General features: G+C 42.3%; 1 protein-coding gene across 1 annotated transcript in view; it reads right to left on the reverse strand.

Annotated features, from left to right (window-relative positions):
• Positions 1 to 1,511: 1,511 nt before the first annotated feature.
• Positions 1,512 to 26,328, reverse strand: part of LOC115088575 (keratin, type II cytoskeletal 5-like) — a 114,546-nt gene continuing 89,729 nt past the window's right edge. Inside the window, 11 exon segments of the mRNA XM_029596832.1 lie at positions 1,512 to 2,878; positions 2,986 to 3,020; positions 7,335 to 7,423; positions 7,425 to 7,556; positions 8,703 to 8,828; positions 12,606 to 12,770; positions 14,063 to 14,158; positions 14,786 to 14,846; positions 16,009 to 16,229; positions 18,380 to 18,594; positions 18,745 to 19,075. Of these exon segments, the coding sequence (XP_029452692.1) occupies positions 2,532 to 2,878; positions 2,986 to 3,020; positions 7,335 to 7,423; positions 7,425 to 7,556; positions 8,703 to 8,828; positions 12,606 to 12,770; positions 14,063 to 14,158; positions 14,786 to 14,846; positions 16,009 to 16,229; positions 18,380 to 18,594; positions 18,745 to 19,075 (1,818 nt within the window). The 3' untranslated portion in view covers positions 1,512 to 2,531.

Genomic DNA, 26,328 nt, shown 5'->3' on the forward strand with positions numbered 1-26,328 from the left:
CTGTTCAGCCTGTTTTCCATCAAAACTGTTATATGGAATTTAGTTTTATTTAATACCTATTAATAATGTCAATGTAAAGCCTGTTGCTAAGTTATTGTTAAATGTAAACCACGGTGATGTATATCTTTACGTACTGCGGTATATAAAAACCCTTAAATAAATAAATAAATAAATAAATAAATAAATAAATAAATACATTGAGGACTGGTGCTTATTATATTGTTACTAGTATTATAATGCAGATGTTGTCTCACATAAGAAACTTTAGCTTCTCATTAAACAGAAATGTGGATTAGTTCATCTTTGCTCAGCAGGTGGTAAAGTTCCAGTATCTGGATGGATTTTACCTTTGTATTGACTGAAGATGTTTTGTTCCTACTGAAGAGCAATGAACTGTTCCTTCTGCAGTCTGAGAAGCAGAGGATACCAAAATATGGATTCAATGTTTTTCTCCTCTCAGCTATCTTATCTATTTCTTGGTTATTTGGTGCCAGTCAAAATATTCTAGACATAAGGAGCCTGATATTCAAATGCTACTTAGCCTGGTAAATAGCACTCATCCGGCTAAGTGATGGCTGCTGAATATCTGGCTACGTTCAGCAGCCGCAAAATAGCTGGATAAGTGACCTATCTGACTACATAGACAGCTGTATAAATTGTGGATTAACATAGCCAGATAAGTAACAATATCCGTACTTTGCCGGTTATGTTAACTGGATAAGTTAGGCCTGCCTTAGTGCAAGTCTAACTTAGCTGGATATCACTTATCCAGCTAAGTGGCAGCAAACATGAGGATATTCAGCAACTTAGCCCTGAATATCCCATGTAAGTAAGGTGGATTAATCTTATCCGGCTAACTTACATAGACATTTTCTTTTTAATATTTGGTTCAAGATGAAGAGGCACAGAGACAAACAAAGGGAGTGAGTAGGACATTGGATAGAATTTTGTCTTTGCACCAGTTTCAAATGTGTATAGGGTCTTAATTTGTAAGACACTGCAATGTTTTCTTAAAAGCAGTGGGATACCACTATGTTTCCTACAGCAAAGTTCCCAGTAATTATATTATTGAGTAGAAGGTGCAAAATTAATTCATTTAAGGGTCTCTTTACTAAAGATTTAGTCCCATTTTATGAATAGAGAAAATGTTTAGTAAATAAGGTTATAACGTCCATCAGCTCAACACTTCTGTTCAGCCTGATTGTTCAACAGCTCATCAGCTCAACACTTCTGTTCAAAAGATTGAAATAAATTAGATACATGTAGGAATGATTCATCAATCAAAAGTTAATGAACACAGCAAACAGAGATGTCACCCCTCAGTTTACTGCATCCCTAAGCCATGACTGCTGGCAATTGGAAGGGTCTGACAGTAGATGGAGAACTCTACACATGCAATTTTTCTTACAGGGTGCTGAGAAAAGATGGATTTCTGACCTGAGCCCCTTAAGACTGTTATTATATTACACTGTACATCATCATGAAACATCTTAGTCAAAAATAACAGCATGTAAATTTTTTAAATTGCTGTTTATTAGAAATACCCCATAAAATCAAGATTTGTCAACCACAAGAACAAAGAACGAGCAACAGAATAGAGGTTCTATTCATCACATCTGAACAGCAGTGAACCCCTGCCCTCAGTACATTAGGAAAAAATACATGGCATACAGACCAATTCATGATCAGCATATGTTGTGCATACTTAGAGCAAAGACTTCACATTTTGTATTGTACAAACATGAATGTTTTTCAACACACAACTGAATATCTAGGGAAAAATGTGATTGTCAGCATTGAAGAGACAGAAATGCTTCTTCTAGAAGCTTTTCCCCTCATGGAAGTACTCAGCTCAATCTTTCTTGATGCTGTATACCTTTAAACTTCTTGGAGGTCAAAGAAAAAGCTTTTGATAAAAACACATCAATAGCGAAATTATATGATCACTTGTGAGGCCTACACAATGGAGTCAAGAGGGAAAAGAATGATACTTGGAGTCAGACTTGCTAAGGAGTTTGAGTCTGTGGGTAAAAACCCTTAGCAAATCAACCTCTTAAAGACTTCAGTAGCCTAGCTACTCCCTAGGATAGGATAAAAGTATAAATGGAAAAGCATAATGCTAAGGTCTGGATTTATCAAAGCGATTGCTCCCCTGTTGTGTTTGCAAGGTGCTAATAAAAACTTCAATAGTGTCGCTAATACTCATTGTAAAACTGCAGAAAAATGAAGGTACAACTATTTGGGTTTGAATGGGATGATTCAAAGCTTTAACAGAAAGGAACGTAGGTGAGATGTTTCACTGTTGTTCAGAAATTCATGAAATGCCCTAATTATCATTACCGATTAATGAAAAGGCTATCAAAACTCAAATTAAAAAGAGAAATCTGTCTAATAAGGGTTTTCATACAAAGAGCTAGCAATTAAGTGATTGTAAGAAATGAGGTTTAGGGAGGGAGAAGAGAATTGTTACTCCTGTCAATAGATAGCCAAACATTTCATGAAAACAAGACGTGAGGACTAAAACATTTAGTTTAATACATCTGCCGCTTGCTTGAAGAACTTGATGAGGTCGTTGATACGATTGCCACCCCAGAACTTCTACCTCCTCCCCCTCCTCTAGCTCCTCCACTTGAGGAACTGAAACTGCTTCCTCCAGAAACGAATCCACCTCCGCTTCTAGATCCGGCACCAAATCCACCACCACCACCGAATTGAGAACCGGCGCCATATCCACCGCCACCACCGGCACCGAATCCACCGCCACCACCGGCACCGAATCCACCTCCGCCACCACCGGCACCGAATCCACCTCCGCCACCACCGGCACCAAATCCACCTCCGCCACCAGCACCAAATGTAGTGCTGCCACTGACCACAGCTGAAAGACAAGATACATAGTAGGATTGACTCCAACACAAATACTCAGATTGACTCCAAAAGACTTCATCGTTTAAAGGGAACTGGTGAAATAATCAAAATACTTACAGATACTAACAGGATTGACAATCGCCCCAGACATTCTGTAAAGGAAAAGAAACAGTCTAAGTAAATCAGATCATGGGAATAGTTAGTGAGACATGAGATGTGGGGACTCAGGAATCTTTTCAACAGGAAGTAGCTGATTTTTAAAAATTGCCTTCTTGAAAAATTATCAAAGGGATAAATACATTTTTTAATTTGATTTTGCTATTTCTAATTTATTACATCAAGACAAAAGTTTGAAAAAAAGCAGTATGGATATTAAACATTTAAAAGGTAAATTAAAAAGCCATTTCTTTGGTAAAATAATGCTTTAACCCAAGGATTTTATTTTTTTTCAGTTGCTCTCCCAATTTGAAGATAAAAGTATGCACATAGGGCCTGATTTTGAAAAGCATTTAAATGCTTAAAATTGGGTTTTACATGTGTAAATGCACTTTCCTCGAGTAAGTAGGCTTTTGAAAATTGCTATGACAGTATGTTACATTTACACTTGTTTGTCATAGGAGCTCCTTCATGTTCTATGTCGCATGTTCCTGGTCTTTCATCAGTGCCTCATCGAAGTCTTCTGAATCTGCACCTCATCCTAGTCTTCAATCAGGTTCTTGATGTCCCTGTCTTCGTTCCAAGGTCAGCCTTCAAGATCATCTCTCATCCTTCCTCCAAGTGTGCCAGCATCCATGGTCCACAACCAGCGCATAGGGGGATGTGTACGACGCTTCCTGGCACAAACCCTGTCTCCAAGTCCATCTTCGCTGGATCAAGTCCTCAGAGTCCATGCTTGTTTTTAGAGTTCCAAGTTCCAAGTCAAGTTTCAAGTTCCAAATCATGTTCCTAGTTCCAGGTCAGTGGATCTCCTTGTGCCTCATTCCAAACCATGTTCCTCATGCCAAGCCATGTTCTTTGGACCAAGGGATATCCTGGCTCCCATCCTCATCTGAGTCTCAGAGCAGAGTCTGTTTCGCTCCCGGCATGGTCCGTGACCAACCTGTGGCAGGTTGTGTAGGGCGTGCAGCAGGACAGCGTGGTCTGCAACTAGCCCACGGTGGGCTGTGCAGGGCGTGCTGAGGTGAAGTGGATGTGGAAACTGAACTCTTACTTGGAACAAGATCCTTCATTCATGTTCCTCTTCTCCAGAGCCTTTGTCCTAGTTCCAAGTCTTTGTCCAAGTTCCAAGCCTTCAGTGTCTTCCTCAGCCTTCGTCTTTCCTGACGCACTTGCCGTTCCAAGTGGTAGATCCAAAAGGGCTATCGAGTGGCCGGAGGGCTAACCCAGAGACCATCATTGCATTGTTGGGTCTCACTCTGAGTGTGCAGGTTCAGCAGAAGCCTGAAAGCTATGTTCCAAGTCCAGTCCATGCCTGTATACGCTCGCCTTCCACAGTGTCTACTTTGGAGCCTTGCCCTGCGGTTGTGCCGTGATCCAAATGACCACACCCCATACTTGCAACACAATGTGGATAGTTTTCCCTTTGAAAATTATCTAGCATGAAGTTTGTGCGCTAAAAGCATCCATGTAGTCTGCACCTATTAGTGGGAGTGGCAGAAGTGGGAACAAATTACCTTGTGTACTTATGAAAATGTTAACTGTGCATCCCTTGAACCTATCAGGTCCAAAGGAACTCAGCTTTCTAATATGGCTAAAAGTGTGGCCACTGTGAACCCTAAGAAAAATCACTCTTGTGGATGAGGGTATAAAATTATGCACATACTTTTACATCTTCAAAAAATACTACTCCTAGACTACAAAAGGGGGATCCAATAAGAAATTCCAGAGCTAGGAAGACAAAAAGAAATGTCATGCTACTACAGTGTTTGGCTTTGGGGGAAACTAGAGAAATCAGAGCAGCCAACAAGATAGGACCAAGTCATGGCAATAATTTCTTTAAAGGGCAATTTACTTACCTCCGTGCATGCAAACTGATGCTCACAGGGAAACTCTCCAAGCAGTTTCTTTTGGAAAAGATGGGCCCGGCAGAGAAACATGGGTGCTTCTGAATCTTTGTCCCTTACACTTGCTTTGAAGTGAGTACAGAGTACGTGTGATGTAGTACATGCAGGGATTTCATAATGAAATTCCACACATGCTTTCACTTCCCCTGATCTAACCCTGTCCAACCTAATCTTGCAAAGATGGGGGCAATAGTCACTGCATTTTTACGTGGACAAATGTGATTGCTTGCATAAAAAAAACTTTTGATTATTGTTCCTTAATTGCTATAACCAAGATTTTTTAGTGGTGGTAAATGCCTTAGAACCAGTTCGGTGGTTCCAGACTCTAGTTCTTATGTCCCCTTTTCCCTCAAACAGTTCTGGTTTTCAGGATAACCAAACTATTAAATTAGCCTGGTTCTTAGACACAATAAGGTACATTTCAAAGGGACGTTTGTGGGTAAAACAGTATTTAATGCACAGAAATGATCTTTTAGGGGCAAAAAAAGGGGTGGGGCAGGAGCGGGGCATCGGGTGGACATGGGTGGTCCATGTCTGTAACATGAAATGTATGCATAATTATTTACATGCACAAGCACGCGCCGGGGGTCCCTTACTGCGTAACTTCTGCTATGGATGGCGAGTAAGGAAACAAAAAAATGAGGCTAGTTAGCGAGGTTTTAAAGGTAAGGGCTGAAAGGGAGGCATATTATCGGGGGGCGGGGGTTAGGAAGTCCTATCTTTTTCCTGGGCAGACTGGGATCGGAGTGGATAAAATGGTAATTGCATCGGCACGCGTATCTAATAAGTTCTCCCCATTTACATGGTAGAGCCGGCATTTACGCACACATGTGCACGTCCATACTAAATTGTGCGCACATATTCACGCATACAGCGGATTTAATATCGTGCGCATATATGTGCATGTTATAAAATGGCCGTGTTCGTTAGCGCATGGCGACATACGCACGTACATATACGCCTGCAAGTCTTTTTAAACGTTACCGTCTATGTGGCTAAGCCTAAGCATTCATCTCATATTCGCACGTAAGTTTACCCAGACTAAGGGGAGGTGTTTCCGGGGGCAGAGATGGGGAGGGGTTTAGACTTAGGCACATAGTTTTGGATATTAAAAATATGTGCAAACATTCTCAGGGAAGATTTAATGTGGAATCGTGGATATTTTAGCAGGTGTAGCTTGTGTGAGTAGATTTAGTGGTATACTTTTCAAAGTGGACTGATGTGTGTGTAAGCCCGATTTGAAAACTGGTGCAACTTATGCCAAAATTTTATGCAATATGTTACAAAATTATCCCTAAATCGTTGGGGACTGCCAGAACAGCTGAGAACCAGTGGTAGGAAGCAGGGGCTCAGAATATGAGGGCACTAAGCTCTGAATTTTCTCTGCCCTTCAGTGTTTAATTTTACTATCTCAGTTTCATCTCATCCACTGTTCCAATAGGAAGATAGAAAGAAATTGCTACTTGTGATGTCTTGTTTCCTAAAAATAGCTGAAGCCCAGTTATTGTGATCACTTGCTTACCTCTAGCAGCAGCAAACTAAGGCCTGGATTTATCAAAATGCAGTAAGTACTGCATGCGATACCAAAGGGGTGTGTTTTATGCCAATATAGTATCTATTGCAATAATTACCTGTGCAAAGAGCTACCATTTCAGATTCTGTGATAAGTGGAGAGAGAGAGAGAGAGAGAGAGAGAGAGAGAGAGAGAGAGAGAGAGAGAGAGAGAGAGAGAGAGAGAGAGAGACTGGCCATAATATCATGGCCCATAGGCAGGTATTTGTATCCCTAGGGTAGACCCACCTAGTAACTCGAGGTGGGGATTAGGTAAGTGTGTAGGGGGTTAGGGGCCACTTTGACATGCTACGTGACAAAGCTAGGTTGAGAGAACATTGCCCAAATCTCATCTTGGAGTGAGTTTCCTCACTCCGAAGGCCAGCTAATCTTCACAAGAGACCACTGTTCTGTTCGTAGGTGTCACGTAGCATGTCAAAGTGGCCCCTAACCCCCTACACACTTACCTAATCCCCACCTTGAGTTACTAGGTGGGCCTACCCTAGGGATACAAATACCTGCCTATGGGCCATGATATTATGGCCAGTGTCTCTCTCTCTCTCTCTCTCTCTCTCTCTCTCTCTCTCTCTCTCTCTCAAATAAGCCTTACAGGACACATCACAAATGGTGATAAAACCTTACATCATGGCTGCTAACGCACAGCTGTGTGATAGCTCGCACCATGCAGTAAACACATTTTTGCATGCAAAAACGCCTTACCGCATTTTAAAAAATGACCCCCTAAGAGATCTTTCTGATCTTGCTGATTTCACAGGACCACTAGAGAAGTTGCAGGAATTTGTTATCAGAATTTTTGGTATTACATATCCCATCATGCACAGTTGTACCAACCTGCATTCCTCCCCTACAAGAATAGTCTGGTAGGTTGCAATCTCAATGTCCAGAGCCAACTTGGCAGTCATCATTTCCTGGAATTCCTTCGACAGGACGTGCCAGTTCCTCCTTGGCTTTGTGCAGGGCATCCTCCATCTCTTTCAGTTTTGCTTTGGCATCCTTCAGTGCAAGCTCACCACGCTCTTCAGCCTCAGCAATAGCTGCCTGTAGTTTCTCAATCTACAAAACAAATATAAAAAATTGATTTTCTAAATGTATAGCTGGAGCACTGAAGAGACTTTCTTTTCTAACTGCTTCTGTTTTCTTCTTGTTTACTTGTTAATATTTATGCTAAATAATCCAGTTTATAGTTAGCGGTTTTCCAAACTCCATCCTTGAGGTCCTAAACCAGGTCTTGTTTTCAAAATAACCAATACAAGGAAATTAACCTGGTTCATAAATTAATGAATGAATTTTCCAGGGGGTTTCATGTGTAAAACTACCATATGCAAGCCTAAGTAGTACGTAAGCATGCATTTTCGGTTTCACTGTAAATTTTACAGAGGAAAAAAGGCACAGTTCAGGGCATTCTGGAGCAGGTTTGGAAGTATGCAGGGTAGTTGCTATTTCTTAGAGATATACACACATTCATTACTGGAATGGTTTGTATACTTTTGTACCTGCTAATGGGCTCATGTAAGTAAAATCAATCTTATCTCTTATCTGCTGTTTTTCAATGGGAGCTCTGGGTGAAATGGTGGGGGGATTCAGGGTGACGTGCTTAAGGGTCTAGTTAAACTAGAAATGGACTGGGTATATTGGTGATTTCAAATATGTGCACAAGTACGTATTTTCAGAATGGCATCAGCCGGCGCTTTGCCCCTATCATGTGAAAGGGGCTGCCCAATGGCACCGGTAGCCCCTGTTACAGGGTAGGGACAAAGGTTGGCCATTGCCATTTTGAATAAGGGCAGTCACTTGGCTAGGAGCAGGAGTTTGGCCTTCAGCCCCTACTACACCACCAGGGCAATTTTGATGAATCCTGTGGTGGTCAGGAGGGTGGGGAAGGGGGTGTCTGTTGGTGTGGGAGGGCTCAATATTTTAATAAATGGGAAGGGATGGGACAGGTTCTTTTTATTAGGTTCTTATTATATTGTTTTTTTGTCTCCCCCCCCCCAAAAAAAAACAAACCAATAGGAAAAACAACATGAAATTTTGCTTTTTCTTCCTATTGGATTTTGTTTTTTCAATTTTGAAATGAAGCAAAATAGGAAATGTCTTCGGTATTTCTTATACAGCTCCCTCTGCACAATTATACTAGTATGAATGCCTGCAGGCCATCTTACAAATAGGCTCTGTGTTCACAGTGCGGCATTGCGTCCATACCTGCTTCTTTATACTGTCAATTTCAGCCTTCTTCCTCTGGATCATGCGGTTCAGGTCTGAAATCTCACTCTTAGTGTTCTTCAAGCTATCCCCATGTTGGCCAGCAGCCTGCTGGAGCTGTTGGTACTGTAACAATCACAAATAATTGGCTAGGATGAAAGAAGACTAAAAGGCCATCAAACAAGATATTGTTAATTACCTAACAGCTCTGTATGTGGTAATCTAGGAGGAGATGAAAAAATATGATTTGGTAACAAAGGTCTGTAAAAATGAAAAATAAATCCTTTCCTGTCCCCAAATATGAGGATCAAATAAATGTCACCTGCTCACCACTTTGCCCTAGCTACATCACCCTACCACCCATATCTTCACTGTCTAAACTTGTTTCCAATTTACTTTGGAAAGTAGCTATTAATAAAAAGGATCACATGTGAACACTTTTAGAAATGATTATCCTTTGTGCAGAACCGAACAACTTAAGGAGACAGTAAGCTGAAATGCCATTTTTCTCGTACATGCTCACATCTTCTAGCTTGCAGCATTCTTTGTTGGAATTACAAGGTTTCTATTCATGTCCCAATGGTATCTTCTACTAAATATCCTTAACCCTTGTTCTGGGATAGGAGCAAGGAGGGCAGAGGCACCCGGGTTGGGGGGGGGGGGGCTTCCAGGGCCATTTTCCAAGTCTCTCTCCCACTCTCACACAGTGCAGCAGCTGGGGGTGAGGGTGGGGAAGGAGTCAATTGTTGGGAATCCCAGCTGCGCCGGGCTTCCTTACCTCAGCCGGCAAGCGTCAGCTTCCGCTTCGCTCCCCAGCGGCGCGGGGCAGGCCGCTCCCAAGCCCTACTGCTGTGCACCTCCCACATGGTTTGAGATGCTACCAACTTCCTCCTCGCGTCTGCCTTCCTAGTTGCGCGCACACGCGGGGCATCTGCCGCTTCTTAAAGGGGCTGCGGCGGGAAATCTCGGCCTGGCCCCCGAAGATGAGGTTATCATTCAGGGCTATTAAAATCTAGCTCCCTGCTCTGTTCCTTACCTTGGCAACAGGTTAGCTCATCCAGAGTAGCTAGTTACTTGTTCCTACGTTCCAGCCTCCTTTTCTGTATTCCTGCATGTTCCAGTTCCGTTCCTGTGATCCTGCTTGTTCCAGTTCCAGTTCCTGTTCCAGTTCCTGTGATCCTGCTCCCGTGGTTCCACTCCTTCTCCTGTTTCCTGCCTTCGGTTGTCTCCTCGGTTCTGACTTCAGCCTGGTATCCTGATTTTTCTGTCTTCTGCCCATCCTGACCTTTAGTGTATTCTCAGGCTCCTGCTTGTCTTCTGCCTGTGCCGACTTCTGGCCTGGTTCATCGTGCTGCACCGCTGCTGCCTGCCTTGACTCCTGGACCGTCTTCATTCTCCTGGACTTCCACCAGCCCCGACTCAGACTGCCTACTGGACTTCCCTCCGCCAGGAGACCTCCGCCTAATCCTGCCAGCCCCGTCACCCAAGGGCTCAACCTGAGGGGAACGAGGGCTGGTATAGGTGAAGCTCCTGATAGATCTTCTGGTCTTGCACCACCTCCCGGCTACTAGAACCACCAGAGAACATCCCTTCAGTGGATTCACCAGCTCTCAAGCTGGCTCAAGGATCCACAGGTCTAACATCAAGGCCCTCATGTTTCTGAGGTGACTCTCAAGCGGTGACTTTCAATTCTTTGCCCTGGGGAGGTATCAGTTCACTTTCAGCTTTCAGGGATATGAATGCCAACAAAATAGTCTGGAGGCTCGAGTTGAGTATCCCAATATCATCTTGGAGGAGGTGGAGCCAAGATGGCGGCAGGCTGTTAGCGGCGGAACAGAGCTGTCCATTTGGTTCTCTTTGGAATTGTTGCTATTGCTTCTCGGCATTTGGAATACCTCCGAAAAGGCAGAGTAAGGGTATATACCTCCATGCCCCAAACACTGCCCGGACAACGTACAATCCCGGAAATGAACGCAATTTACTCTGTAGGAGACGTAAAGGCCCCCGCAGATGGAACGTTGATGGGAGCATCGATTTCATTGGGGGAAACATCTTTAAGCCCCCCCAACTTGAGGAACCCGGTAGCGCCAGGGCTACAGAATGTCCCTATGCTGACGCCAGCGAACACGGAGCCGAAGAGCCCGGTGACCACGGAGGAGGGAGAAGCAATGGAGAGGGAATGCCCTGTTCCAGCAATAGCGTTTGGAAACTCAGACTCCCCAGGAACTGGAACTATAACATCTCAGAACTTTGAATGAGGTGGTGAGTTACCTCCATTGAAAGAAACTGGGAGAGTGAATATGGAGGAAGAACAAGGCGAGTTGCAGAGAGAACTGATGGTAAAAGAGTTTCCTAAACCGGTATCTCTGGTCTCCTTTTGGGAGTTGGTTGCTTCATTTGGCCCTGCTCTTCAGGGGTGTATTATGCAGATGAATTTAATATCAGGAAAATTGGACAAACTAACTCAAGAACATAATTGCCAACTTCAAGAGCATTCAAATAAGATATCAGCTTTAGAAGAGAAAGTGAAATCTACACAGAACGTTTGTTCAACATTAATCCAAGAAAAACAGATAGGGGCAGATTTCGAAAGGTGTGCATGCTGCCCTGCATGCACAAATGTACACCCGATTTTACAACATATGCGCACAGCCGCGCGCATGTTATAAAATCAGGGGTCAGTGTGCACAAAGGGGTGCACAATTGTGCACCTTGCGAGCGCCGAGCTGCGCTGCCTTCCTCCTTTCCCTCCCATGCTGCTCCGTAATCAGAGCGGCCTCGGAGGAAAATTCCCTACCCTCCATCCCACCTTCCCATCCCTTCCCCTAACTCTCCCGCCCCCAGCCCTAAGCTAAACCTCCTTAAAAAAATTAACTTACTCAGTTACGCCTGCCCTGGGCAGGTGCAAGTTGTGCGTGCCGGCCAATGGCCGGCCCGCGATCCCGAGCACAGCAGCAAATGGCCGCTGTGCCTGGAGGCTCTGGCCCCACCTATGCACCGCACCAGGACCACTGCGCCCTGTCCACGCCCATGCCCCACCCTTTTTTTCAAGGCCCGGGACTTACTCGCGTCCCGGGGCTTTACGCGCGCTGCCGGGCCTTTTGAAAAGAAATCCTCCTGGATTTACGCTCGTAGGACTTTGAAACTCTGCCCCATACTGAATAGAAAAGTGGAAATTATTGAAAATAGACTGAGGAGATTAAACCTGAGAATTTTAAATTTCCCAAAAATCATAGGGGAATTACCACGAATAACTTTAAAAAGGTATATGTTAGAAGTGTTAAAAATTCCAAATGATAGTTTTCCATCTTTTCATAAAGCCTATTTCTTACCATTTGATAGAACGAGAGAGGTTAATCAACCACAATTTGATAATCTAACAGATTTCTTGGAGACCTCAGTAGAGATATGTGAGAGGGCGACACTACTCCTTTCCTTAATTATAGAATCTGATGTAAGTTTGATAATGCGATATTGCTTTCAACATATGGGGGAGAATTTCATGGAACAACGCGTCCAAATTTCTCCTGATTTGTCTAGAACACCGGAGAGGAGGAAAGCCTTTCTTTCAATGAGACCAGAATCTATTACAATAGGGCAAAAGTTTCCTTAGATATCCATGGAAATGCATGGTAACTTATAATAAAGATACGTTTATATTTTTTGCTCCTACTTGTGTTGTCTTCCAGTCCCTCACTAAACACACCACCAGTACTGCTTAACTTTGATCCAACTGAAAATACAAGAATTATGGAATCCCACAAGTGCCTTGAGCTGGATTAAGTGAGACAATTTTCAGACAGCAAATATAAGCAGATAAATCACTATTTACCAGCTTAAATGGCTTGGAAGATTGTCCCTGTTGAGCGCTTAGATCTTTCATACTGCTTAATCATTGCTCACCTGGTTTTCATAATGAGTCTGGGCTTCAGCTTGGCTCCTCTTGGCGATGTCGTCATACTGAGCTTTGATTTCACCAATGATACTGCTCAAATCCAGGCTTCGGTTATTGTCCATAGACAGGATGACAGAGGTGTCTGAGAGCTGTCCTTGCATCTGAGTTATCTCCTGCAAATCATGCAATGCATCAGTTGACACTGCTCTATGAACAAGACTCTCTTTGCAGGCTCATAGTTCCACATTCAAATTTTCTGATGCATTTAGTAGAAATGATGTGCTAGTTTTATTAAAATTACTTAGAAATTAAAAAAAATCAAGTAAAAAATAAGAAGTGGTGGCATCTGCATGAAAGATGTTGCTAAGATATATAAAGTTTTCTAAGAGGGCTATATTTAAAAGCTTTCCCCGGCCATTGCATATTTATCCAGGAACGTTATTACATGGATAACACTTACCCAGATAAATCAGAGGCATTCGGGGGTGTTCCAGGTTGGGACTAACTTACAGAGATTATAATACCAATATTCAGCAGTCCTAAAGCAATCTGGATTACTTGGACTTTATCTAAGAATATTCAGCAGAACACATAACTGGCTGAGCTCTGCTGAGTATCCAATTAAGTTTTCATGGCAATTTTCCTTGGATAACTTACCTGCTTGCCAGTTCTCTGAATATGGAACTAAAAATGTCAAACTGAAATACTGTGAGGACCTAATTCATTTGGTACAGATGCTTTTCATTAAACAGAATTTTTACCTGATAAAGACTCATTTGATCTCTGCACATTTTCTCTACATACTGCAATGTTGGTCTTCAGCTTTACCCTCACTTCTCCAATTCTAAGAATCCTCTAGGGTTGTTCCATGTCTTCTTGCCTCCCCATCTCCTCTGAGAGGTTGTTCTATGCACCCACCATCCTTGTGGTGAGGAAATGCATTCTTACGTTACGCTAGATCCTATATGCCTCCAATTTCCTGTCATGATCCCGCGGTCTAAAACTTCCTTTCCACTGAAAAAATGCTTGCCTATTGCACATTATTAATAGCCTTTAGATATTAGAATGTCTTACATCCATGGAAATGTAGATCCAGAAATTAGTTCACTATTAAACCAAATTAAACTAAACCGCTTGGTTTAGTCGGTATTGGATATCTACAGCAGAAATGTACTGCACCCAAGGTTCTCTTTACTAGCTATGTAAGTGCCATAGCAGTTATACCGCTGGTCCAGATTTAGGTGCCTTACAAGCACCATGTGGGAGAATAAACAGATTCTCAGCATGCTCCAACTCATGCCATGACTTTATCTGTATACTCTCAGTTCTAAAATTCAACAAATTTTTAAAAGTTAAAACAGATCAAGCAAATTTTCTGTATTTAGAATTCTTCAAACTTCTATTCCTTCTTTTAAAAGGATAAGGTGAATTCCCAGTGGAATCACACAGTATAAATGACCATTACCTTATCATAAAGGGCTCTCAAGAAGTTGATCTCATCCTCCAAAGTGTCCTTCCTCGCCTCCAGCTTCACTTTATCCATGTAGGCAGCATCCACATCCTAAAAAATGGCAATAGCAGAATGAAAAGTTTAATCTAACTCAGGATACTACACACAACTATAAGAAAAGGGAATAGGCACTGCTATTAATTGCATCAGTAGCCTGGGATCTTCTTGGAGTTTGGGACATTGCCAGGTTCTTGTGGCCTGGTTTGGCCTTTGTTGGAAACAGGATGCTGGGCTTGACGAACCTTTGGTCTGACCCAGCATGGCAATTTCTTATGTTCTTATGCTTATGTACCAAAATATTAAAGGCTCTATTTCTTTATCTTAATAATGTTCATTGGGTTATACCTCAGTCTTATTAAGCAAACAATTCCTGCATTACTATAACCAACAGCCTTCTTCCTGGTATAAATGATGTCTCACTCAAGTACAGAAAAACATATTTTGACAAATTTAGATCTTTACAGGAGTGACTGACTGCAGGAGCCCTCTGCACGTTCAGTGACCCTTCCAAACATTTGGAGTCCGGATGAGGTTATAGATGCCAATCGGTAAGAAAAAATAAGCGGGGGCAGTAGATGCTTCCTAAAGTTTTGAGATTTTAAAAATACACTTATTGTTAGTTGATTTCTGTTCCTTTAATGTTTTCACTTCCGTGATCTTGTGGCCTGTGCTACTCACCTTTTTCAGCATTACAAATTCATTTTCTGCAGCAGTGCGCCTGTTGATTTCTTCTTCATAGCTGATGAGTTAAAGGAAAGAGAATAATTACTGCTTGTCATCCTAAGTTAGTGGTATGTTATTAAGGACTAGGATTTAGATACACTAGGACATTTATTTATTTATTTATTTATTTATTTATTTTTGGCTTTTCTATACCGGAAGTTCCTGTATAATATACATATCACTCCGGTTTACAAGGAACTGACTAACTATCGCCTGGATGGCAGTTTACATAGAACATATAGAACAATTAAAAACCATTAGAAAAAACAAAATAAAACAATTGATAATTACATTATTGCTGTAAACAGAACAACAGCATGAAGTCGCAAAGAGGGCGTTCATCAATATTCTGTGGGTTTGTGCAGGTTAATTTTTGAGTTAGTCAATAAAACCTAAGTTTTGAATATTTGTCTCTGCTGACTGGCTAAATGTGTCTTGATGACTCATTACTGGCCCAAAATGTATCCAAATATAGAGGCAGCAATGAAGGGTCTGGGGATAAATTTTAGCCAGTGAGAGCTGATATTCAGTGCTAAAGTTAGCCAAGGACGTCTGGTTGAAAATGGAGCCATCCTAAAGTTATCCGAGTAACTTAAGAGGGGTGTACTCAGTGAACCACTTATCTAACTATGGGGGTCATTTACTAAGCATTTTTCCCATAGACACATAATGGTATAAAACCTTTAGTAAATACACCCTATGTTCCTTGAAATTCTGGGTAACTTTCCTACCACTGGCCTACTTCTATTCACCTCTGTGTTGCACATTTGTATGCTAACTACTGCTATCATGCTTGCATTGTCAGCTCCATTATATTCAAACTGAATTATTGCAGTACAGTGCAGTAAATATATCTGTAGACTTCCATGAAAATATTTGTCTTTATCTAATCCTTTTCCTTTCCTTCTAGTGTAGATCGAATTAGCTGAACATATAAAGAAAACACTTCATTATGCATGAGTAGATTTCTTGCTACCGCTGTGTGAAATTATAAGCTGCTTTTCCTACACGTGAAATGTTTCCAGGGACCTAAAAGTGTCCAATATGTACAGTAAAACTGAAAATCGCTCTGATTTACTAAATTGTTACCCAAATACCAAACATCTTATGGTTGCACTGGAGTGCAGCTTTCGTTTACTCAGTTGAGTTCTTAGAGGAGGCTTTAGGATTCCGCATACTTTTTCTTAAAATCCTCCACGAGATCTTGCAAGTTCTTCAGTTCTGCATCCATTTTTCCTTTATTGTTCTTTAGGGCTTCCAACTTCTTTTTAAGGAAGTTGATGAAAGACTCAAAGAAAGGTGTAAGGTCGTCCCTTTTGGAACCAGAATGTTGAGTGTGCTCCTGCAAGAAGCTCCACTTTGTCTCCAGTACCTTGTTCTGTTGCTCTAGGAATCGGACCTGATACCCAGGAGGCAAAAATGATGTCATTGTTTACATTTTTTAAATTTTCACTGAAACATCAAATACAGCAATGTAAATGATCTTCACTAAAACACAAAGTTTATAACATAAGATTGTTTATTACATTGGCAACAAAACAACAGAATCTACAGTGTTTATTCTACCAAAGTTATCAAAGCTACTAGTTTTTTCACTTCCTAACGGCCAGATTTTCAAAACCATTTACATGCTTAAAACTGGATTATACATGTGCAATTGCACTTTATCCGTGTAAGTGAGCTTTTGAAAATTGCTACAATTGTCAATAGGTTTTACCTGCATGCGCCTAACAGAATTTAAATTTTTTGTAGTATCTTACATTTAAAGGCATTACCACTGTGAAAATTCTCCTGGTAGTATTTTATTTTAAAAATATATATATGTAAATTAACCCAAACATGTTATGTCCTATAAACAACAGGTGCATCTTTTAGGGAGTTATTCTCTGCGCATACCACGCCAATTATCTGTGAATTTTTAAAATAAACTTATGTGTATCAGTTTGCATTGAAAATTCAGGGTAAAGTCTGTGCAGAAAAGGTATGTGTAGACTTTACCCAAACATGCACAGCTATAAAAAGAGTATTGTTCAAAGGCATTTCCAGGGATAAAATGGTTCTTTACTGACAGAAATGACTTATAAAATTGCCTGCCTGTATGTCCTGTTTGTGCATAAGTTTATCAGACAGCTTGGAGGTATAACTGGGGTGAAAGGAGGAAGTGGTTCAGATTTACACATCTGCTTTTGGATTTTCAAAGGTATGTGCGTAAATTTTCTCACCTGTTTCCTATGTACAAACTAGCTGTGTGCAAGAAGTTTTAATGGGATCATTTTCAAAGCAAATGTTCTTTAATTTGAAAATTGGTGCAACATATGCAAGTATTTGCCCTCTTTTTTATGTGGCCTGCTATAAAATAATCCCTAGTATAATTTATGACAAATGCTTCCAGATGTATTTAGAAATCCACACAGCTTGGTAAAACACGACAATTTCTCACAAATGAAACTAAAATGAGAGCTCCCACAGATCCCCAAATTTGCCATAATGGCTGAAAAATAATTAAATCACCTAAGAAACATGGAAAAGTGAAAACAGGAGGATTTTCCCCCCAGTTTCTCTCATACCTTTGACTCTCTAAGATAGCTACTTAGAAACAATGGTCATCAAACAAGTTGAGGGCAATGCCTTTTTATTAACCTAACTTAGTACACGGGTGACTCCCTTTTGAGAGATATCCTTACTTTATCAGGACAACACAAAATGAGCAAAGAATTATTTTCTCTAAATACATAAGTCAATCTTTGGTTGATTACAGCATCAACCCAATCCAGTCAATGATGCAGTTGCTTATTCAGCCAACAGCTTTTCTTGTTCATTCTCCAGATCCCTGATGAAGGGATCATATAAGTCCTCAAAACTGAATCACCAAGCATGAGGTCAGTCCAATAAAAGATATCAGCAGGCACTTTTTTGCTGACCCATTTTCTATGTATTTAAGTGGACCACCATCATGACTACATTCTTTAAATTAAGAGGATATTTAAGCGATGGTATTTTGGTCATAGAGAGGACAATTTCCAAAGCCATTTAGGCAAGTAAAAATGAAATCAGCCGTTTGTAAATTGTCCTCCCACAAAATGGCTAAACACATGTGAGGAGTCCCACAGCATGCAGCCACCTTACAACGAGGCACTCCCAGGGACATGTTTAAGTCAAGGGAGGAAAATTATGAACTGGGATTGTATTTGCAGATCTACACGTGTTATTTTTTAATCTCCATAAGAAAGCACCTGCCCAAAAAGCAGAAGCCCACAGCCTCTGCCGATTCTTTCCCTTTTGAGAAATGATGTAAAGGTCACAGGTACAAAAGTAGCCATAGACTTTTCCCAGTGCAGGCACTTTGAAAATTGCCACCTTTAGTGAAATAAGATTTTGTCATTCTTGGACACTTGGCTATAAGAGAGTCAAAGCTAAATCTGAACTTACAATCATAAGGATTTACGTGCATGGTCATGAAGTACTTTCACGGAAGCAGAAAGGTCTCTCAGTCTATGTTTTTATTCTGAGTTACTGAACAAGCAACAGCAATTAACACCAAAGACTTACCTTGTCAATGAATGAGGCAAATTTATTGTTGAGGGTCTTGATCTGTTCCCTCTCCTGTGTCCGCACTTTCTGGATTTCTGGATCAATTTCCAAGTGTAATGGTGACAGGAGACTTTGATTGATGCTCACTGGTTGGATTCCACCAGGAGGGCAAACAGGAAATCCAGGGCCACCTGCCATACCCATACCACCTGCTCCACCACCAAATCCTCCACCTCCTGCTCCACCACCAAAACCTCCACCTCCTGCTCCACCACCAAAACCTCCACCACCAAATCCTCCACCTCCTGCTCCACCACCAAATCCTCCACCTCCTACTCCACCACCAAAACCTCCACCACCAAATCCTCCACCTCCTGCTCCACCACCAAATCCTCCACCTCCTGCTCCACCACCATAACTTCCACCCACTCCTCCATGAACACTGCCTGTGCTAATGGAAAGATATTTGGTTCCTCCTAAGTATAAACTTTGGCTACTAAATGATTTATTGGCCCTTCCACGACCTCCCCCACCTCTTCCACCGTGAGATACAGAGGCCGAACTGAAGCTGGTTCTACACCCACCTCCACCGCCCCCTACTGAGGAACTGCTAAAGCCCTTGCTTCCTACCGCCCTTCCCCCAGATACGCTGAACGACTGCTGACTGTGCTGCTGCATCTTGAGGGGCTCAAATAAGAATGGGAATTTTAAATATTGTTAGCAAAGCAGAGGAGAGGATGGACAGGAATGATTCCCCTCTGAGAATTAGAGCCAGGTTTCTCCTTTTATCTGTTTCAAGAGATGGGCTTGGCTGTATGGGAGTAGGGAGACTAATTTAGTTTAATCATTGATTTGGCAACTGTGGCATGCCTGGCAGCAACTATTCCTTTCCAACTTGTTAAATGGAGTGTTAAATGAAACACACCTACTAAACTGAGTACAATTTTTAAAAATGATTTGCTTGCAGGCTTTAGTCTTATGAAACACTTTTATCCAGAGTCTATGTCTACAACAGAGTCTTAAAATATACCAGAAATGAGATTCAGGTATTTGCTTTAAGTAATGTTTCACATAAGCTCCCTGTCTTCCATCTAAAGATGCAAGATGCATATTCTATTCATGTGTTCCTCAATCCACAAATGAAAATATTGCATCTTCTTCACCTGATATATGTTGGGGTTTTTTTTAAAGTTATTTGCAGATCCAGGTTCCGAGGTTGCTGTCTTTGAAATTGGGTCTTACTGCCCAATTTCTCTGCTTAACTTTGAAACAAAGCTATTGGCAAAAATAATGGCTGATAGGCTAGCGAGTTGCATGCCCTGCTTTAGTGAAGATTCTCAAATGGGCTTCGTACAAGGGAGGACTTCGGTGCACAACATAAGATGGGTTGTGGCTTCCATAGAATATAGTGCACAGCATCGCTTACCCTCTCTGCTCTTGAGTTTTGACCGTGTCAATTGGCAATTTTGTGGGAAGTCCTTAAGGCTGTGGGTATTGAGGGCCATTTTCAGGCCATATTACAACTACTCCATAGTAGGCTGATGGCCTCCATTTTAGTTAATGGGGTCCCTTCTGAGTGTTTTGAACTTTTTTGGGGCACTCGGCAGGGATGCCCACTTTTACCTTTATTGTTCCTACTTTCCTTGGAACCTTTATTGATTTTCATCAGGAATAACGTGGTCATCACAGGAATATCCCTGAGAAGGGGAGCCACACATAGTTTTAAACTTTTGGCATTTGCCGATGATCTCTTGGTTCACTTCACGGATGTTTCTACTTCTTTACTGACCTTCTTGGAAGAGTTCCCGATCTCTGGGGCCCTATCCGGGTTTAAACTCAATTTAGATAAGACTGAAGCTTTACTGATGCTGAATAAGGTGAAACAACTCTGTGGGTCTCAGTTTCCTTTTAGGTGTGTACCGGATTCTTTTAAATATTTGGAGATCATCTTACATAGGGGCTTGTCTAAGATACAGTGAATTTTCATACTTTGCTTCACCACACTACCTTCCTGCTGACTCTTTGGATGGATTTGCCTATGTCTTTACTTGGGCGAGTAAATCTTTATCAAATGTCAATACGTCCAAAGTGGCTATATCTATTACAAACCTTGCCTTGTTGGCTGACAAAGGGGGAGGTGGCTGGAATAGAGAAGCAAATGCGTTAGTTTGTGTAGTGAGAAATTCCACTGTGGATACATCTGCCCTAGCTATCAAAGGTATGAAAGCAAGGGGGTTTAGGGTTGGCCAATACACAGTATTATAACGCAGTATGTAAATTTGCAGCAAGTAGGGGATTGGTTAATGGGGACATCTTTCTTTACCCCTCTGTCCACTGAACAGTTATTGGTGGCTTCTCAGGAGCTGCTCTTCATTTTGCATAGATAACATTTAGCATTCTCATAGTATCCATAATTAAAATGTGGCACTGGTATTGCAAACTCATTAAAGTTCATTATCGCATAGCCCATTTCCCTCCCTTCCACAGCAACGTGGATTTTGGGCTGGCCTCCTATACTTGACCATTTAGGGAATGGGCACAAAAAGACTTATGTTTAGTCAAACATGTTCTCACAGATGAGTGTTCCATTTTGCCCTTTGCTGAGCTGTGTACCAACTTTGGCAATCCGTCCTGACACGGGTTCGCATATTTTCAATTGTACCATTATCTTAGTTCCTTGGATCTGGCTGCCCTCCAAGGGAATCAGCGGGAAATCCAGTTGGATTTGCTTAATGAAGATGATCCGGAGCAGCATTCCATATCCTTTTGATATAAATTCTTGTGGGGCTATAACAGAGAGCTGGGTTATGAGCCAGTAGTAGGGATGTGCATTCGTTTTCAACGTATTGGCAATCTGCAACGTATATGTCCCTATTCGTTGTATTCATGGGCTCACGAAACATATGGTGAACCCCCACAAATACAAAGTATCATTAACGAATAAACCACCACCCTCCTGACCCCCCCAAGACTTGCCAAATGACCCTGGTGGTCCAGTGGGGGTCATGGAGCGATTTCCTGCACTCAGGCTATCGGCTGCAGTTATTCAAAATGGCGCCGATAGCCTTTGCCATCACTATGTCACAGGGGCTACCATTGGTTGGCCCCTGTCACATGGTAGGAGCACAAGATGGAGCCGGCCGTCCATTGCTCCTACCATGTGACGGGCCGACCAATGGCACCAGTAGCCCCTGTGACATAGTAAGGGCAAAGGCTATTGGCGCCATTTTGAATACCGGCAGCCGACAGCCCGAGTGCAGGAGATCGCTCCAGGACCCCCGCTGAACCACCAGGGACTTTTGGTAAGTCTTGGGGGGGTCAGGAGGGTGCGGGTTTATTCGTTAGTGATACTTTGTATTCGTGGGGGTTCGCCATACATTTCGTGACCCCACGAATACAATGAATAGGGACATATAAGTTGCGGATTGCCAATACGTCGAAAACAAATGCACTCCCCTACTACTGGCTCATAACCCAGTTCTCTGTTATAGCCCCACAAGAATGTTTACAAAAGTATATGGAATACTACTTCGGATCATCTTCATTAAGCAAATCCAACTGGATTTCCAGCTGATTCCGTTGGAGGACAATTCTCTAATTCATTTACGCCAGTAAAAAGTAGTTCCTGCCCATAATTTTGTTCTTTGCCTTTACTTAGAGTGGCCAAATGTCCACACATTACTTTTAGTCATAAGGAGGTGTCCCTGGAGAAATATTTATGTCCAGGGAAGAAACGTCTGCACATAAATTGCTTTTTAAAATCTACATTATTTACAATACAAAATGGCCCATACAAACAGGATACTTTGAACTTGGGGCACGTTTCCAAGTGAAAGGGAGAAGTCCGCTGGTTAAAAGTAGCCTCGGATTTTGTCCCAGTGCAAATGGATTTGAAAATTGCCCCCTAAAAACCTTAAGGACGCCATGCTTTGGGGTAGATTTTAAAAGAAGCGCGTGTGGCCTACAAGTGCGCGCTCTACCCTTCGGATTTACGCACGTAACCTTTTTAAAATCCGGCCCTTTATTTCTGGGCAAGATTTAAATTTCAGGCAACAGCAGGGCCAATAAGTTTCAGAAACTCTGCAAGTCAGGTTTGGTTTGCACAGTATTGAAACAGAGTACTGAATTTCCTGCAGCTGCTAGGAAGGAATAAAATGCTACAGGGGGAAAGAAAAAAAAAAACCTCATGCATGCAAAATGTTGTGTAGAACATTTGTATGATTCATAATAGTCCATAAGGACAAAAGTCCCACAGCATTTTCTACACAAGTTTTCACTTGCACAATTTATTCTGTGATTTTTTTTTACTCTTTCTGAAGTTGCAAGAAATTAAATCCCTGGGCAAAAGATGCCCTGTTTTAATATTGTGCAAACAGCCCAAAGCACTGGCTTTGGCTGTACTTTTTGGCCCCAAATTTTAATTGGTCCACAAGACTCCTTCCATTGGACTAGTAGACAAATAATTCTACTAGTCCAATGAAACTGTAATTGATGTGGCAAGTGAAACATAGAATATATGAAATTGCCTTTATTGTACTTATGATATTTGTAGCTGAATAGTTAGGCAAGTCAAGGCAGGTTTGAGTCAAGCTGAAGCCAAGGGTCCGGTAGCAGCTTGCTTGAGATACTCACAGATGAGTCAAGCAAAAGCTAAGTGGAGGAAAATTGTCCAGCTCTCTGAGAAGACGCCAAACAGGGTTACCGCCTCAACCCAGTTAAGAGGGGAGGCTGATTCAGTCCTGCTGTTTTCCCGCTGCATGCATGAATGTGTCGTTCTGACTTTCTTAAGAGAAAACCATGGGAAAAATCAGAACGACACATCCATGCATGCAGTGTGGCACAATCAGAACTGGGTCAGCCTGTGTTCTGTTGACCTAGGGGGTCAGGTGGCAACTCTAGCTCCATAACAGGTAAAGACAAAACTGTGATCTCTTGTGAAGAAAAGAGACAGCTAGAACTAATAGTGAGTGTAATCCTCAGGTCCTGGTAAGCCCAGCCCTGGCAGACAGATGAGAAGAGTGGAAAAGCAGGAGAGACAGGAAGATGAGAAGGAGCTAGGTAAGGAGAGACAGAATAAGCTTGGGAACAGAAGTAAGCAGTGAGATTGGGAAGGAGTTATAAAAAAGAAAAGACGGAAAGAAACTTGGAGGAATGGCAAAAAGAAAGGAAAGAAAGCTGGAAGGCATGAGAAAATGAAAGTTTGGGAAAGGTTGGAGAGAGAAAGGTGAAGAAATAATACTCAAATCAAAATCTCTCTTCTTTTTCGTCATCTCTAATTTATCCAGTCTTCTCTTCTTGGGCTCTATTCAAAAAGGAGTTCATTTTAAGGGGGTAATTTTCAAACTGTCCATTTTGGGATAAAGTTCATGGGTGCTTTACCTACAGAATTTATCCCAAGTTTCAAAAATAAAGCAAGTGAGTACTTTCACTTTGAAAATTGCCACAGGTACAAAATACCCTTGGACGTTTGCACTTAATTTTTCTATGCATAGATTTGGAAATACAATGTAGATGCATTGTTTTCCTTTCTAGACCAAAACACCCACCCAGGGGCATTGTCTTTGGGGAGAGCAACAGTTAAACCTTGTGGGGGACTGACAGGCAAGTGGATACTTTGCATTAGCATGCTTATAAGCTAATTTTCAAAAGGAAACTCCCTGTGGAGTTTCCTTTTGAAAATTCAGGTTAAGTGCCTGCTGTACATTCAAAGTACTTACGTAATATTTAATTATTTATGATTATTTATATACAGCTGTTGCACCCAGAGGTGATCAAAGCGGATTACGTGCATATTAAAATATTAACAGTAGCAACTACATTGGACAAGGTACAAAGTGTATGCCTGAAAGTATACACCAGGATTTCAATATGAAACCCCCGCATGTGCTTTCCTTTCCTCACTCCCCCTGCCCCACTCCAAGCACCACCCAATTTTGGAGCAACTTAAACTGAGTTTGCTGTCATCTAGCACTTACTTTTAACTGCAATCACAGAGGTAGCCACAATCAAACCCCATTTTATGCAGGCGGATACCCAGCTACACATATAAAAACTTTTGATTATTGCCTCCTTAATCTGCATATTGAGGGCCTCTTAACTGCAGTGAAGGAGGGCATTTTTCAGATGACTGATTTACATGGGTTAATCTTGTTTTACCTGTGCAAATGGCCTTGAAAGTGACGGTATCCATATCTTAACATTAATTTGTAATGCAATTTAGAAAATGTTGGTTTCTTTTATAATCCTATTGCAATCTCTTTATTGCTCCTCTACCCTTTTTTTCTATTAAGATCAATGACCTGTTTTGTCTCGGGCTTGACTGGGTAGAATGATGGAGGAAAGTTAGGACCACAGATCCTACCTGAGTGGAAAACACCTATGGGAGAATGACTCTTATGAGTTCACTTCCCTCAGGCACTTACAGTCTCAGCATATTCTTTGATTCTCTCAACCTATGTTTTCTTCACACATAAATCAGGCTATTGAATCATTCTGTTATCATGTTTCAGACATTGCTAAAACTTGTTATCCATTCTCCTTTGCTGCTGCTGCTACACCTCCTATTAATGCTGTCTTTAGTTCTCTGTTTGATTGCTCACCTTCTTTTCTTACTGGGTTTTCTGTTTCCTTCCTGAAGCATTTATGTGTGTATCATCCACATCTCAGCTGCTCGCAAAAAGGGTCAATTTTCAGTGAGTTGCACATGAGTGGAATGTCAAAAGAGAGTGTGCGTATGCATGTAATGCCCCGTTGACTGCTTACCTTGTGGGGCATTCCTGGGTCAGGGACCGATCTGGTGGGAGACCCCCCCCTAGAGCAGACTCCGTCGGTCCTCATGTTCCTGGTGCCCGGTGCCTCCACCTGGGGAAGAAGGTGTTAGTGGGTGGGATTTCCCTCCCCTCACCCCAGGAAAACAAATGAAAGTATGAACAAGGCTGGCAGTATGTACAAATATATACAGGTTTGTTATACAATATAGATATGTACATTTCTAAATGACTATGTACATCGCTAATAGGATGTCAAACAGCACACTTATCTACTTGTGGTAAAAGTCTCAGGCCACACAAGTACATATATTTCTACACAGTAGTAGGAACATTTAATATTTGGCAATTTGGGGTTGTTGGCCCCCACAGTATACCACCATATGGAATAGAAGGGACCTCTTGAGTTCTGCTTAATCAAGTGTTGTTATTATCCTCCCCCCTGTATCCCAAGTTTCACCCATGTGAAAAGATGCAACTGGGCTGTTGGGCAGTGTTGGCCTGGGGGGGTCCATTGTGTCTAAACTGCAGTCATCTCCTCAGTGCTGCTTCCAGTCTGCTGAAAGGTCCATGACAACACTGGGGTCCACGCCATCTTGGGGACCCAACTACACCTCCTGGAATGCTGCTGGGGTCCCCGCCCTCCTGCAGAGTCCAACTGTGCCTCTTGACCTGCTGTGGGGTCCCCTTCTTCCTGGGGGACTGTTCAATCTGCTGCTGGGGTCCACAACCTCCTGAGGGTCTGCTTGCTCAAGAGTGACCCAGGGTCACCTGCCGATATGCTGTTGGGGCCCCCTCCTCCTCGGGATCACTCAATCTGCCACTGGGGTCCACACCCTCCTGCAGTACCACTCAGCCTCCTGGTTGCAGCTAAGGTGCACAACCTCCTAGGGAACCCAACCGCTTCTCTAGACCTGCTGCTGGGGTCTCCTTCCTGGGGGACTGCTCGATCTGCCGCTGGGGTCCACACCCTCTTTGGGGACCGCTCAATCTGCTGCTGGAGTCTACACCCTCCTGGGGGACCACTTGATCTACCACTGGGGTCCATACATTCCTTTGGGATTGCTCAATTTGCCACTGCAGTCCATGCCCTCCTTGGGGACCCCTCAATCTGCCACTGGGGTCTCCTTGCTCAAGGGGGACCCAGGGTCACCTCCCAATATACCGCTGAGGTCCTCTTCCTCCTGGGGGACCACTCCA

Source organism: Rhinatrema bivittatum, chromosome 3 (genome assembly GCF_901001135.1).
Source record: "Rhinatrema bivittatum chromosome 3, aRhiBiv1.1, whole genome shotgun sequence".
Lineage (NCBI taxonomy): Eukaryota > Metazoa > Chordata > Amphibia > Gymnophiona > Rhinatrematidae > Rhinatrema > Rhinatrema bivittatum.